The sequence below is a fragment of the Salvelinus alpinus genome, chromosome 28 (assembly GCF_045679555.1).
Source record: "Salvelinus alpinus chromosome 28, SLU_Salpinus.1, whole genome shotgun sequence".
Classification (NCBI taxonomy): Eukaryota; Metazoa; Chordata; class Actinopteri; order Salmoniformes; family Salmonidae; genus Salvelinus; species Salvelinus alpinus.
In genome coordinates, this window is record NC_092113.1 from 47,314,159 (window position 1) to 47,331,325 (window position 17,167).

At 44.0% G+C, this 17,167-nt stretch overlaps 1 protein-coding gene across 3 annotated transcripts in view; it reads left to right on the forward strand.

The window, feature by feature from the left end:
- The window catches only part of fgd1 (FYVE, RhoGEF and PH domain containing 1), a 146,448-nt gene that overhangs the window by 73,517 nt on the left and 55,764 nt on the right, over positions 1 to 17,167 (forward strand). For all 3 annotated transcript variants that reach the window (XM_071373310.1, XM_071373311.1, XM_071373313.1), the window contains 4 exons: positions 4,970 to 5,183; positions 8,783 to 9,530; positions 10,439 to 10,677; positions 14,998 to 15,154. In XM_071373310.1, the coding sequence (XP_071229411.1) occupies positions 4,970 to 5,183; positions 8,783 to 9,530; positions 10,439 to 10,677; positions 14,998 to 15,154 (1,358 nt within the window). The remainder of the gene's footprint in view (positions 1 to 4,969; positions 5,184 to 8,782; positions 9,531 to 10,438; positions 10,678 to 14,997; positions 15,155 to 17,167) is intronic.

The window sequence follows — 17,167 nt, forward strand, 5'->3', positions numbered from 1 at the left end:
TCCTCAGTCAGTAACATGTTGTATGTTGTGTTATTTCTCCTCAGTCAGTAACATGTTGTATGTTGTGTTATTTCTCCTCAGTCAGTAACATGTTGTATGTTGTGTTATTTCTCCTCAGTCAGTAACATGTTGTATGTTGTGTTATTTCTCCTCAGTCAGTAACATGTTGTATGTTGTGTTATTTCTCCTCAGTCAGTAACATGTTGTATGTTGTGTTATTTCTCCTCAGTCAGTAACATGTTGTATGTTGTGTTATTTCTCCTCAGTCAGTAACATGTTGTATGTTGTGTTATTTCTCCTCAGTCAGTAACATGTTGTATGTTGTGTTATTTCTCCTCAGTCAGTAACATGTTGTATGTTGTGTTATTTCTCCTCAGTCAGTAACATGTTGTATGTTGTGTTATTTCTCCTCAGTCAGTAACATGTTGTGTTATTTCTCCTCAGTCAGTAACATGTTGTATGTTGTGTTATTTCTCCTCAGTCAGTAACATGTTGTATGTTGTGTTATTTCTCCTCGGTCAGTAACATGTTGTATGTTGTGTTATTTCTCCTCAGTCAGTAACATGTTGTATGTTGTGTTATTTCTCCTCAGTCAGTAACATGTTGTATGTTCTGTTATTTCTCCTCAGTCAGTAACATGTTGTATGTTGTGTTATTTCTCCTCAGTCAGTAACATGTTGTATGTTGTGTTATTTCTCCTCAGTCAGTAACATGTTGTATGTTGTGTTATTTCTCCTCAGTCAGTAACATGTTGTATGTTGTGTTATTTCTCCTCAGTCAGTAACATGTTGTATGTTGTGTTATTTCTCCTCAGTCAGTAACATGTTGTATGTTGTGTTATTTCTCCTCGGTCAGTAACATGTTGTGTTATTTCTCCTCAGTCAGTAACATGTTGTATGTTGTGTTATTTCTCCTCAGTCAGTAACATGTTGTATGTTCTGTTATTTCTCCTCGGTCAGTAACATGTTGTATGTTGTGTTATTTCTCCTCAGTCAGTAACATGTTGTATGTTGTGTTATTTCTCCTCAGTCAGTAACATGTTGCATGTTGTGTTATTTCTCCTCAGTCAGTAACATGTTGTATGTTGTGTTATTTCTCCTCAGTCAGTAACATGTTGTATGTTGTGTTATTTCTCCTCAGTCAGTAACATGTTGTATGTTGTGTTATTTCTCCTCAGTCAGTAACATGTTGTATGTTGTGTTATTTCTCCTCAGTCAGTAACATGTTGTATGTTGTGTTATTTCTCCTCAGTCAGTAACATGTTGTATGTTGTGTTATTTCTCCTCAGTCAGTAACATGTTGTATGTTGTGTTATTTCTCCTCAGTCAGTAACATGTTGTATGTTGTGTTATTTCTCCTCAGTCAGTAACATGTTGTATGTTGTGTTATTTCTCCTCAGTCAGTAACATGTTGTATGTTGTGTTATTTCTCCTCAGTCAGTAACATGTTGTATGTTGTGTTATTTCTCCTCAGTCAGTAACATGTTGCATGTTGTGTTATTTCTCCTCAGTCAGTAACATGGTGTGTTATTTCTCCTCAGTCAATAACATGTTGTATGTTGTGTTATTTCTCCTCAGTCAGTAACATGTTGTATGTTGTGTTATTTCTCCTCAGTCAGTAACATGTTGTATGTTGTGTTATTTCTCCTCAGTCAGTAACATGTTGTATGTTGTGTTATTTCTCCTCAGTCAGTAACATGTTGTATGTTGTGTTATTTCTCCTCAGTCAGTAACATGTTGTATGTTGTGTTATTTCTCCTCAGTCAGTAACATGTTGTATGTTGTGTTATTTCTCCTCAGTCAGTAACATGTTGTATGTTGTGTTATTTCTCCTCAGTCAGTAACATGTTGTATGTTGTGTTATTTCTCCTCAGTCAGTAACATGTTGTATGTTGTGTTATTTCTCCTCAGTCAGTAACATGTTGCATGTTGTGTTATTTCTCCTCAGTCAGTAACATGTTGTATGTTGTGTTATTTCTCCTCAGTCAGTAACATGTTGTATGTTGTGTTATTTCTCCTCAGTCAGTAACATGTTGTATGTTGTGTTATTTCTCCTCAGTCAGTAACATGTTGTATGTTGTGTTATTTCTCCTCAGTCAGTAACATGTTGTATGTTGTGTTATTTCTCCTCAGTCAGTAACATGTTGTATGTTGTGTTATTTCTCCTCAGTCAGTAACATGTTGTATGTTGTGTTATTTCTCCTCAGTCAGTAACATGTTGTATGTTGTGTTATTTCTCCTCAGTCAGTAACATGTTGTATGTTGTGTTATTTCTCCTCAGTCAGTAACATGTTGTATGTTGTGTTATTTCTCCTCAGTCAGTAACATGTTGTATGTTGTGTTATTTCTCCTCAGTCAGTAACATGTTGTATGTTGTGTTATTTCTCCTCAGTCAGTAACATGTTGTATGTTGTGTTATTTCTCCTCAGTCAGTAACATGGTGTGTTATTTCTCCTCAGTCAGTAACATGTTGTATGTTGTGTTATTTCTCCTCAGTCAGTAACATGTTGCATGTTGTGTTATTTCTCCTCAGTCAGTAACATGTTGTATGTTGTGTTATTTCTCCTCAGTCAGTAACATGTTGTATGTTGTGTTATTTCTCCTCAGTCAGTAACATGTTGTATGTTGTGTTATTTCTCCTCAGTCAATAACATGTTGTATGTTGTGTTATTTCTCCTCAGTCAGTAACATGTTGTATGTTGTGTTATTTCTCCTCAGTCAGTAACATGTTGTATGTTGTGTTATTTCTCCTCAGTCAGTAACATGTTGTATGTTGTGTTATTTCTCCTCAGTCAGTAACATGTTGCATGTTGTGTTATTTCTCCTCAGTCAGTAACATGTTGTATGTTGTGTTATTTCTCCTCAGTCAGTAACATGTTGTATGTTGTGTTATTTCTCCTCAGTCAATAACATGTTGCATGTTGTGTTATTTCTCCTCAGTCAGTAACATGGTGTGTTATTTCTCCTCGGTCAGTAACATGTTGTATGTTGTGTTATTTCTCCTCAGTCAGTAACATGTTGTATGTTGTGTTATTTCTCCTCAGTCAGTAACATGTTGTATGTTGTGTTATTTCTCCTCAGTCAGTAACATGTTGTATGTTGTGTTATTTCTCCTCAGTCAGTAACATGTTGTATGTTGTGTTATTTCTCCTCAGTCAGTAACATGTTGTATGTTGTGTTATTTCTCCTCGGTCAGTAACATGTTGTATGTTGTGTTATTTCTCCTCAGTCAGTAACATGTTGTATGTTGTGTTATTTCTCCTCAGTCAGTAACATGTTGTATGTTGTGTTATTTCTCCTCAGTCAGTAACATGTTGTATGTTGTGTTATTTCTCCTCAGTCAGTAACATGTTGTATGTTGTGTTATTTCTCCTCAGTCAGTAACATGTTGTATGTTGTGTTATTTCTCCTCAGTCAGTAACATGTTGTATGTTGTGTTATTTCTCCTCAGTCAGTAACATGTTGTGTTATTTCTCCTCAGTCAATAACATGTTGTATGTAGTGTTATTTCTCCTCAGTCAGTAACATGTTGTATGTTGTGTTATTTCTCCTCAGTCAGTAACATGTTGTATGTTGTGTTATTTCTCCTCAGTCAGTAACATGTTGTATGTTGTGTTATTTCTCCTCAGTCAGTAACATGTTGTATGTTGTGTTATTTCTCCTCAGTCAGTAACATGTTGTATGTTGTGTTATTTCTCCTCAGTCAGTAACATGTTGTATGTTGTGTTATTTCTCCTCAGTCAGTAACATGTTGTATGTTGTGTTATTTCTCCTCAGTCAGTAACATGTTGTATGTTGTGTTATTTCTCCTCAGTCAGTAACATGGTGTGTTATTTCTCCTCAGTCAATAACATGTTGTATGTTGTGTTATTTCTCCTCAGTCAGTAACATGTTGCATGTTGTGTTATTTCTCCTCAGTCAGTAACATGGTGTGTTATTTCTCCTCAGTCAATAACATGTTGTATGTTGTGTTATTTCTCCTCAGTCAGTAACATGTTGTATGTTGTGTTATTTCTCCTCAGTCAGTAACATGTTGTATCTAGTGTTATTTCTCCTCAGTCAGTAACATGTTGTATGTAGTGTTATTTCTCCTCAGTCAGTAACATGTTGTATGTTGTGTTATTTCTCCTCAGTCAGTAACATGTTGTATGTAGTGTTATTTCTCCTCAGTCAGTAACATGTTGTATGTTGTGTTATTTCTCCTCAGTCAGTAACATGTTGTATGTTGTGTTATTTCTCCTCAGTCAGTAACATGTTGTATGTTGTGTTATTTCTCCTCAGTCAGTAACATGTTGTATGTTGTGTTATTTCTCCTCAGTCAGTAACATGTTGTATGTTGTGTTATTTCTCCTCAGTCAGTAACATGTTGTATGTTGTGTTATTTCTCCTCAGTCAGTAACATGTTGTATGTTGTGTTATTTCTCCTCAGTCAGTAACATGTTGTATGTTGTGTTATTTCTCCTCAGTCAGTAACATGTTGTATGTTGTGTTATTTCTCCTCAGTCAGTAACATGTTGTATGTTGTGTTATTTCTCCTCAGTCAGTAACATGTTGTATGTTGTGTTATTTCTCCTCAGTCAGTAACATGTTGTATGTTGTGTTATTTCTCCTCAGTCAGTAACATGTTGTATGTTGTGTTATTTCTCCTCAGTCAGTAACATGGTGTGTTATTTCTCCTCAGTCAATAACATGTTGTATGTTGTGTTATTTCTCCTCAGTCAGTAACATGTTGCATGTTGTGTTATTTCTCCTCAGTCAGTAACATGTTGTGTTATTTCTCCTCAGTCAATAACATGTTGTATGTTGTGTTATTTCTCCTCAGTCAATAACATGTTGCATGTTGTGTTATTTCTCCTCAGTCAGTAACATGTTGTATGTTGTGTTATTTCTCCTCAGTCAGTAACATGTTGTATGTTGTGTTATTTCTCCTCAGTCAGTAACATGTTGTATGTTGTGTTATTTCTCCTCAGTGCCCCCAAAGCCTCCTCACCTGCAGCAGAGTGCTGGTGCTGCTAGGCCACGCCCCCGCGCCCCAGACAAGCCCCTCCCTCTGCCTCCACCCTGTAGACCTCTACCTGCAGACCCCAGAGGGGGAGGAGCCAGCCAACCCCCAACACTCCCTCGCGTTGAGGGAAGCTCCTCCCCCACCGCATGCGTGCTCTCCCTCATCGAGAAGTTTGAGAGGTGAGACGTCATTCTCAGGATCAAACTTAGGTCAAGTATTTGAGCTGACCTCAGTGTTCATGGTAGGCCTACAATGGAACCAATTGCATAGTTCTAAGTGATTAATGACATAGTTATAGTGATTAATGACATAATTCCAAGTGATTAATGACATAGTTATAGTGATTAATGACATAGTTATAGTGATTAATGACATAGTTCTAAGTGATTAATGACATAGTTCTAGTGATTAATGACATAGTTCTAAGTGATTAATGACATAGTTATAGTGATTAATGACATAGTTATAGTGATTAATGACATAGTTATAGTGATTAATGACATAGTTCTAAGTGATTAATGACATAGTTATAGTGATTAATGACATAGTTCTAAGTGATTAATGACATAGTTATAGTCATTAATGACATAGTTATAGTTATTAATGACATAGTTATAGTGATTAATGACATAGTTCTAATGACATAGTTATAGTGATTAATGACATAGTTATAGTGATTAATGACATAGTTCCAAGTGATTAATGACATAGTTATAGTGATTAATGACATAGTTCCAAGTGATTAATGACATAGTTCTAAGTGATTAATGACATAGTTATAGTGATTAATGACATAGTTATAGTGATTAATGACATAGTTCCAAGTGATTAATGACATAGTTATAGTGATTAATGACATAGTTATAGTGATTAATGACATAGTTCCAAGTGATTAATGACATAGTTCTAAGTGATTAATGACATAGTTCTAAGTGATTAATGACATAGTTCTAAGTGATTAATGACATAGTTATAGTCATTAATGACATAGTTGTAGTTATTAATGACATAGTTATAGTGATTAATGACATAGTTATAGTGATTAATGACATAGTTATAGTGATTAATGACATAGTTATAGTGATTAATGACATAGTTATAGTGATTAATGACATAGTTCCAAGTGATTAATTACATAGTTATAGTGATTAATGACATAGTTCCAAGTGATTAATGACATAGTTCTAAGTGATTAATGACATAGTTATAGTGATTAATGACATAGTTATAGTGATTAATGACATAGTTCTAAGTGATTAATGACATAGTTCTAAGTGATTAATGACATAGTTATAGTCATTAATGACATAGTTATAGTTATTAATGACATAGTTATAGTGATTAATGACATAGTTCTAAGTGATTAATGACATAGTTCTAAGTGAATAATGACATAGTAATAGTGATTAATGACATAGTTATAGTGATTAATGACATAGTTCCAAGTGATTAATGACATAGTTATAGTGATTAATAACATAGTTATAGTGATTAATGACATAGTTATAGTGATTAATGACATAGTTATAGTGATTAATGACATAGTTATAGTGATTAATGACATAGTTATAGTGATTAATGACATAGTTATAGTGATTAATGACATAGTTCCAAGAGATTAATGACATAGTTATAGTGATTAATGACATAGTTCTAAGTGATTAATGACATAGTTATAGTGATTAATGACATAGTTATAGTGATTAATGACATAGTTCTAAGTGATTAATGACATAGTTCTAAGTGATTAATGACATAGTTATAGTGATTAATGACATAGTTCCAAGTGATTAATGACATAGTTATAGTTATTAATGACATAGTTATAGTGATTAATGACATAGTTCTAAGTGATTAATGACATAGTTATAGTTATTAATGACATAGTTATAGTGATTAATGACATAGTTATAGTGATTAATGACATAGTTCTAAGTGATTAATGACATAGTTCTAAGTGATTAATGACATAGTTATAGTGATTAATGACATAGTTATAGTGATTAATGACATAGTTATGGTGATTAATGACATAGTTATAGTGATTAATGACATAGTTATAGTGATTAATTACATAGTTCTAAGTGATTAATGACATAGTTCTAAGTGATTAATGACATAGTTCTAAGTGATTAATGACATAGTTATAGTTATATTAGTTATATTCTACATTGTAGAATAATAGTGAAGACATCAAAACTATAAATTAACACATATGGAATCATGTAGTAACCACATTTCTTTTTCAATAAATCAAAATATATTTTAAATTTGAGGTTCTTCAAATAGCCACACTTTGTCTTGATGACAGCTTTGCAAACTCTTTGGCATTCTCTCAACCAGCTCCACATATGCTGAGCATATGCTTTTCCTTCACTCTGCGGTCTGACTCATCCCAAACCATCTCAATTTGGTAGAGGTTGGGGGATTGTGGAGGCCAGGTCATCTGATGCAGCACTCCATATCTCTCCTTGGTCTAATAGCCCTTACACAGCCTGGAGGTGTGTTTTGGGTCATTGTCCTGTTGAAAAACTAATGATAGTCCCACTAAGCCCAAATCAGATGGGATGGCGTATCGCTGCAGAATGCTGTGGTAGTCATGCTGGTTAACTGTGCTTTGAATTCTAAATAAATCACAGACAGTGTCACCAGCAAAGCACTCCCAAACCGCAACACCTCCTCCTCCATGCTTCACGGTGGGAAATACACATGCAGAGATCATACGTCTCACAAAGACACGGCGGTTTGAACCAAAAATCTAAAATTTGGACTCATCAGACCAAAGGACAGATTTCCACCGGTCTAATGTCCATTGCTTGTGTTTCTTGGCCCAAGCAAGTCTCTTCTTCTTATTGGTGTCCTTTAGTAGTGGTTTCTTTGCAGCAATTCGACCATGAAGGCCTGATTCACGCAGTCTCCTCTGAACAGTTGATGTTGAGATGTGTCTGTTACTTGAACTTTGTGAAGAATTTATTTGGGCTGCAATTTCTGAGGCTGGTAACTGTAATGAACTTGTCCTCTACTCTGGGGCGTCCTTTCCTGTGGCGGTCCTCATGAGAGCCAGTTTCATCATAGTGCTTGATGGTTTTTGCGACTGCACTTGAAGGAACCTTCAAAGTTCTTGACATTTTCCATATTGACTGACCTTCATGTCTTAAAGTATTGATGGACTGTCATTTCTCTTTCTATATTTGAGCTGTTCTTGCCATAATATGGACTTGGTCTATTACCAAATAGGGCTATCTTCTGTATACCACCCTTACCTTGTCACAACACAACTGATGGTCTCAAACACATTAAGAAGTAAAGAAATTCCACAAATTAACTTTTAACAAGGCACTTCTGTTCATTGAAATGCATTCCAGGTGACTACCTCCATGAAGCTGGTTGAGAGAATGCCAAGAGTGTTTCCTAAGCTGTCATCAAGGCAAAGGGTGGCTATTTGAAGAATCTCAAATATAAAATATATTTAGATTTGTTTAACACTTTTTTGGTTACTACATGATTCCATATGTGTTATTTCATAGTTTTAAATGTTTTCACTATTATTCTACAATGTAGAAAATAGTAAAAATAAAGAAAAACCCTTGAATGAGTAGGTGTTCTAAAACTTTTGACCGGTAGTGTAGTTCCAAGTACTTAATGACATAGTTAGAGTTATTAATGACGTAGCTATAGTATATAACTGTCCACTTAGGAGTCATTGATTTTCTCTACCAGATAATATAGTTCTTCCAGTTTTTTAAGACTTTATTCTAAATCTGTGTTTACTCTACAGGGAGAAGATCATTGTGGTGCCTGATATCACGGGAGGGGGTCTCTGCACCCCCTGGGTCCTCGAGACGGGACCAGGAGGGGACCTCTTCTCTCCCCCAGCCTCAGAGCTCCCTCTGGGCTCTCTCCCCGTGGTCTGGCCCCCTGGTTCCTCTCAAGACCTCCAGGAGCTCCAGGATCTACCTCAGGGGCTGGCTGTGCTGGTTAATGTGTTGCCGGGGGAGACGGAGGTACCAGAGGACGACAATGATAATGAACTAGGCACGTTGTGCTCTATCTCTGACAAGCGTCTGTCCATGGAGTCTGGCTACAGCGCCTCGGAGAGACTCACGGACACCATGGAGATGAGGGAGCAGGTGGGGTCAGAATCAGAGAGACAATCAGAGATCCCCTCTGACCACTTGCCCCTCCTCCAGCCGCAGACGGACGGCAAGCTGGCCAATCGGGACTCTGGCATCGACAGCATCAGCTCTCCGTCCCACAGTGAGGAGCTGTGTTTCGCCGGCGACGAGGACCGGGTCATCTACCACTGTAGTCCCGCCCCCACGCTGCCACGCCTCTCTAGCTCCTCCTCCTCCGGCTATGCCGAGGGTCCGGGGGGAGAGGGGGCGTCGGCTGAGGGGGGGAGAGATTCGGAGGGGGACAGTGACTTGGAGGAAGGGAGTGGGGACGAGACAATTGAACTGATTAACCCCATGATGGATCTGCTGCCTTTGGCCCTGCCTAAAACAGACAGGCAGGACTCTACAGAGGTAGGCCGGACTCGTCTTTAGCATCACTTATTAAAGTCCTACGAACCATCTGAAAAATATACAAACACGATGCTGTGTTCTTACAATCAACATTGTCCAGTGTTGTTACCATGACAACTTGTTATTTTGGACTTGGTCAAGATACTGATCAAACTTCTTCTGTGTGTGTGTGTCTGTGTGTGTGTCTGTGTGTGTGTGTGTCTGTGTGTCTCTATGTGTGTCTCTGTGTGTGTGTGTGTGTGTGTGTGTGTGTGTGTGTGTGTGTGTGTGTGTGTGTGTGTGTGTGTGTGTGTGTGTGTGTGTGTGTGTGTGTGTGTGTGTGTGTGTGTGTCTATGTGCGTGTCTCTGTGTGTCTGTGTGTGTGTGTGTGTGGCTGTCCCTGTGTGTGTGTGTCTGTTTTGTGTGTGTGTGTGTGTGTGTGTGTGTGTGTGTGTGTGTGTGTGTGTGTGTGTGTGTGTGTGTGTGTGTGTGTCTGTGTGTGTGTGTGTGTGTGTGTGTCTCTGTGTGTATGTGTCTGTGTGTCTCTATGTGTGTCTCTGTGTGTGTGTGTTTGTGTGTGTGTGTGTGTGTGTGTGTGTGTGTGTGTGTGTGTGTGTGTGTGTGTGTGTGTGTGTGTGTGTGTGTCCCTGTGTGTGTGTGTCTGTTTGTGTGTGTGTGTGTGTGTGTGTGTGTGTGTGTGTGTGTGTGTGTGTGTGTGTGTGTGTGTGTGTGTGTGTGTGTGTGTGTGTGTGTGTGTGTGTGTGTGTGTGTGTGTGTGTCTCTGTGTGTGTATGTCTCTGTGTGTATGTGTCTATGTCTGTGTGTCTGCTTGCATGCTTACTTGCGTGTGCTTGTCTGTGTGTGTCTCTCTCTCTCTCTCTCTCTCTCTCTCTCTCTCTCTCTCTCCCTCTCTCTCTGACCAATCCCAGCTGTCGGTGCAGCAGCGTGTGTTCAACATAGCCAATGAGCTCCTCCACACAGAGAAGGCCTACGTGTCTCGTCTGTACCTCCTGGACCAGGTGTTCTGCTCCTCCCTCCTGGAGGAGGCCCGCTCCCGCGCCTCCTTCCCTCTAGACGTGGTCACGGGCATCTTCTCCAACATCTGCTCTATATACTGTTTCCACCAGCAGTTCCTGCTCCCCGCCCTGGAGAAACGCATGGCGGAGTGGTGAGTTAAAACCCTGACCCTAGTCCCTAACCCTGACCCAGGACCGACCTCTAACCCTAGACTAACCCTGACCCAGGGCCTACCTCTAACCCTAGACTAGCCCTGACCCTGACCCAGGACCTACCTCTAACCCTAGACTAACCCTGACCCTGACCCAGGGCCTACATCTAACCCTAGACTAACCCTGACCCAGGGCCAACCTCTAACCCTAGACTAACCCTGACCCAGGGCCTACCTCTAACCCTAGACTAACCCTGACCCTGACCCAGGGCCTACATCTAATCCTGACCCTGACCCAGGGCCTATCTCTAACTCTAGACTAACCCTGACCCAGGACCTACCTCTAACCCTAGACTAACCCTGACCCTGACCCAGGGCCTACATCTAACCCTAACCCTGACCCTGACCCAGGGCCTAACTCTAACTCTAGACTAACCCTGACCCAGGGTCTACCTCTAACCCTAGACTAACCCTGACCCAGGGCCTACCTCTAACCCTGACCCTGACCCAGGACCTACCTCTAACCCTGACCCTGACTCAGGACCTACCTCTAACTGAAGACTAACCCTGACCCAGGGCCTACCTCTAACCCTAGACTAACCCTGACCCAGGACCTACCTCTAACCCTAGACTAACCCTGACCCAGGACCTACCTCTAACCCTAGACTAACCCTGACCCTGACCCAGGGCCTACCTCTAACCCTAGACTAACCCTGACCCAGGGCCTACCTCTAACCCTAGACTAACCCTGACCCTGACCCAGGGCCTACCTCTAACCCTAGACTAACCCTGACCCAGGGCCTACCTCTAACCCTAGACTAACCCTGACCCAGGGCCTACCTCTAACCCTAGACTAACCCTGACCCTGACCCAGGGCCTACATCTAACCCTAACCCTGACCCAGGGCCTACCTCTAACTCTAGACTAACCCTGACCCAGGACCTACCTCTAACCCTAGACTAACCCTGACCCAGGGCCTACCTCTAACCCTAGACTAACCCTGACCCTGACCCAGGGCCTACATCTAACCCTAACCCCGACCCTGACCCAGGACCTACCTCTAACCCTAGACTAACCCTGACCCTGACCCAGGACCTAGCTCTAACCCTAGACTAACCCTGACCCAGGGCCTACCTCTAACCCTAGACTAACCCTGACCCTGACCCAGGGCCTACCTCTAACCCTAGACTAGCCCTGACCCAGGGCCTACCTCTAACTGAAGACTAACCCTGCTCCCTGACCCAGGGTCTACCTCTAACCCTAGACTAACCCTGACCCAGGGCCTACCTCTAACCCTAGACTAACCCTGGACCCTGACCCAGGGCCTACCTCTAACCCTAACCCTGACCCAGGCCTAACTCTAACCCTAGACTAACCCTGACCCAGGGCCTACCTCCAACCCTAGACTAACCCTGACCCTGACCCAGGACCTGACTCTAACCCTAGACTAACCCTGACCCAGGGCCTACCTCTAACCCTAGACTAACCCTGACCCAGGACCTACCTCTAACCCTAGACTAACCCTGACCCAGGGTCTACCTCTAACCCTAGACTAACCCTGACCCTGACCCAGGGCCTACCTCTAACCCTAGACTAACCCTGACCCTGACCAAGGGCCTACCTCTAACCCTAGACTAACCCTGACCCAGGGTCTACCTCTAACCCTAGACTAACCCTGACCCAGGGTCTACCTCTAACCCTAGACTAACCCTGACCCAGGGCCTACCTCTAACCCTGACCCTAACCCAGGGCCTACCTCTAACCCTAGACTAACCCTGACCCAGGGTCTACCTCTAACCCTGACCCAGGGCCTACCTTTAACCCTAGACTAACCCTGACCCAGGATCTACCTCTAACCCTAGACTGACCCTGACCCAGGGTCTACCTCTAACCCTGACCCAGGGCCTACCTCTAACCCTAGACTAGCCCTGACCCAGGGTCTACCTCTAACCATAGACTGACCCAGGGCCTACCTCTAACCCTAGACTAACCCTGACCCTGACCCAGGGCCTACCTCTAACCCTAGACTAACCCTGACCCAGGGCCTACCTCTAACCCTAGACTAACCCTGACCCAGGGCCAACCTCTAACCCTAGACTAACCCTGACCCTGACCCAGGGCCTACATCTAACCCTGACCCTGACCCAGGGCCTAACTCTAACTCTAGACTAACCCTGACCCAGGGTCTACCTCTAACCCTAGACTAACCCTGACCCAGGGTCTACCTCTAACCCTAGACTAACCCTGACCCAGGGCCTACCTCTAACCCTGACCCTGATCCAGGGCCTACTTCTAACCCTGACCCTGACCCAGGACCTACCTCTAACCCTAGACTAACCCTGACCCCGACCCAGGGCCTACATCTAACCCTGACCCTGACCCAGGGCCTAACTCTAACTCTAGACTAACCCTGACCCAGGGTCTACCTCTAACCCTAGACTAACCCTGACCCAGGGTCTACCTCTAACCCTAGACTAACCCTGACCCAGGGCCTACCTCTAACCCTGACCCTGACCCAGGGCCTACCTCTAACCCTGACCCTGACCCAGGACCTACCTCTAACCCTAGACTAACCCTGACCCCGACCCAGGGACTACCTATAACCCTAGACTAACCTTGACCCAGGGCCTACCTCTAACCCTAGACTAACCCCGACCCTGACCCAGGGCCTACCTCTAACCCTAGACTAACCCTGACCCTGACCCAGGGCCTACCTCTAACCCTAGACTAACCCTGACCCAGGGCCTACCTCTAACCCTAGACTATCCCTGACCCTGACCCAGGGCCTACCTCTAACCCTAGACTAACCCTGACCCAGGGTCTACCTCTAACCCTAGACTAACCCTGACCCAGGGCCTACCTCTAACCCTAGACTATCCCTGACCCTGACCCAGGGACTACCTCTAACCCTAGACTAACCCTGACCCAGGGCCTACCTCTAACCCTGACCCAGGGCTTACCTCTAACCCTAGACTAGCCCTGACCCAGGGTCTACCTCTAACCATAGACTGACCCAGGGCCTACCTCTAACCCTAGACTAACCCTGACCCAGGGCCTACCTCTAACCCTACACTAACCCTGACCCTGACCCAAGGCCTACCTCTAACCCTAGACTAACCCTGACACAGGGCCTACCTCTAACCCTAGACTAACCCTGACCCAGGGCCTACCTCTAACCCTGACCCTGACCCAGGGCCTACCTCTAACTCTAGACTAACCCTGACCCAGGGCCTACCTCTAACCCTAGACTAACCCTGACCCAGGGCCTACCTCTAACCCTAGACTAGCCCTGACCCAGGACCTACCTCTAACCCTAGACTAACCCTGACCCAGGGCCTACCTCTAACCCTAGACTAACCCTGACCCAGGGCCCACTTCTAACCCTAAACTAACCCTGACCCTGACCCTGGGCCTACCTCTAACCCTGACCCTGACCCACCTGACCCTGACCTACCTCTAACCCTAGACTAACCCTGACCCTGACCCAGGGCCTACCTCTAACCCTAGACTAACCCTGACCCAGGGCCTACCTCTAATCCTAACCCTGACCCAGGGCCTACCTCTAACCGTAGACTAACCCTGACCCTGACCCAGGGCCTACCTCTAACCCTAACCCTGACCCTGACCCAGCTCTAACCCTAGACTAACCCTGACCCTGACCCTGACCCTGGACCTACCTCTAACCCTAGACTAACCCTGACCCTGGACCTACCTCTAACCCTAGTCTAACCCTGGCCCAGGGCCTACCTCTAACCCTAGACTAACCCTGACCCAGGACCTACCTCTAACCCTAGACTAACCCTGACCCTGACCCAGGGCCTACCTTTAACCCTAGACTAACCCTGACCCAGGGCCTACCTCTAACCCTAGACTAGCCCTAAACCTGCTCTCCGCCCTGGAGAAACGCATGGAGGAATGGTTGGTTAAAACCCTGACCCTAGTCCCTGACCTCTAACCCTAGACTAGCCCTAACCCTGACCCTAGTCCCTAACCTCTAACCCTAACAGCCCAGGATCCATGGATTCAGGGGTTCCAGGAAAGAGACTTCTCAGAGTCATTAAGCTCCCAGCAGCTTTCCCTCTCTCTGACCATAACCCTGGCCCAGACTTACCTACTCCGCCCACAGCTCTCCCGCCGCACACACACACACACACACACACACACACACACACACACACACACACACACACACACACACACACACACACACACACACACACACACACACACACACACACACACACACACACACACACACACACACGAGCGCCCCCACACACCAACTCCCTCTAACCCTGACCTCTCCTCTCTCTCCCCCAGGGATTTGAACCCACGCATCGGGGACATCCTGCAGAAGCTAGCCCCCTTCCTGAAGATGTACGGAGAGTACGTGAAGAACTTTGACCGGGCCATGGAGCTGGTCAACACCTGGATGGAGAGGTCGTCCCAGTTCAAAGCCATCGTCCACCACATCCAGGTAGGGGTTATGGTATGACATCCAGGTAGAGGTTATGGTATGACATCCAGGTAGGGGTTATGGTGTGACATCCAGGTAGGGGTTATGGTAGGACATCCAGGTAGGGGTTATGGTGTAACATCCAGGTAGGGTTTATGGTATAACATCCAGGTAGGGGTTATGGTAGGACATCCAGGTAGGGGTTATGGTAGGACATCCAGGTAGGGGTTATGGTATAACATCCAGGTAGGGGTTATGGTATGACATCCAGGTAGGGGTTATGGTATAACATCCAGGTAGGGGTTATGGTATAACATCCAGGTAGGGGTTATGGTATAACATCCAGGTAGGGGGTAATGGTAGGACATCCAGGTAGGGGTTATGGTATGACATCCAGGTAGGGGTTATGGTAGGACATCCAGGTAGGGGTTATGGTAGGACATCCAGGTAGGGGTTATGGTAGGACATCCAGGTAGGGGTTATGGTATGACATCCAGGTAGAGGTTATGGTATAACATCCAGGTAGGGGTTATGGTATGACATCCAGGTAGGGGTTATAACATCCAGGTAGGGGTTATGGTATAACATCCAGGTAGGGGTTATGGTAGGACATCCAGGTAGGGGTTATGGTATGACATCCCGGTAGGGGTTATGGTATAACATCCAGGTAGGGGTTATGGTGTAACATCCAGGTAGGGGTTATGACATCCAGGTAGGGGATATGGTATGACATCCAGGTAGGGGTTATGGTAGGACATCCAGGTAGGGGTTATAACATCCAGGTAGGGGTTATGGTGTAACATCCAGGTAGGGGTTATAACATCCAGGTAGGGGTTATGTTATGACATCCAGGTAGGAGTTATGGTAGGACATCCAGGTAGGGGTTATGGTATGACATCCAGGTAGGGGTTATGGTGTAACATCCAGGTAGGGATTATGGTAGGACATCCAGGTAGGGGTTATGGTATGACATCCAGGTAGGGGTTATGGTGTAACATCCAGGTAGGGATTATGGTAGGACATCCAGGTAGGAGATATGGTATAACATCCAGGTAGGGGTTATGGTATAACATCCAGGTAGGGGTTATGGTATGACATCCAGGTAGGGGTTATGGTATAACATCCAGGTAGGGGTTATGGTAGGACATCCAGATAGGGGTTATGGTATAACATCCAGGTAGGGGTTATGGTATAACATCCAGGTAGGGGTTATGGTGTAACATCCAGGTAGGGGTTATGGTATAACATCCAGGTAGGGGTTATAACATCCAGGTAGGGGTTATGGTATGACATCCAGGTAGGGGTTATGGTAGGACATCCAGGTAGGGGTTATGGTAGGACATCCAGGTAGGGGTTATGGTAGGACATCCAGGCAGGGGTTATGGTATAACATCCAGGTAGGGCTTATGGTATGACATCCATGTAGGGGTTATGGTATAACATCCAGGTAGGGGTTATAACATCCAGGTAGGGGTTATGGTATGACATCCAGGTAGGGGTTATGGTATAACATCCAGGTAGGGGTTATGGTATGACATCCAAGTAGGGGTTATGGTATAACATCCAGGTAGGGGTTATGGTATAACATCCAGGTAGGGGTTATGGTATAACATCCAGGTAGGGGTTATGGTGTAACATCCAGGTAGGGGTTATGGTATAACATCCAGGTAGGGGTTATAACATCCAGGTAGGGGTTATGGTGTAACATCCAGGTAGGGGTTATGACATCCAGGTAGGGGTTATGGTATGACATCCAGGTAGGGGTTATAACATCCAGGTAGGGGTTATGGTATAACATCCAGGTAGGGGTTATGGTAGGACATCCAGGTAGGGGTTATGGTATGACATCCAGGTAGGGGTTATGGTATAACATCCAGGTAGGGGTTATGGTGTAACATCCAGGTAGGGGTTATGACATCCAGGTAGGGGTTATGGTATAACATCCAGGTAGGGGTTATGGTAGGACATCCAGGTAGGGGTTATGGTATAACATCCAGGTAGGGGTTATGGTATAACATCCAGGTAGGGGTTATG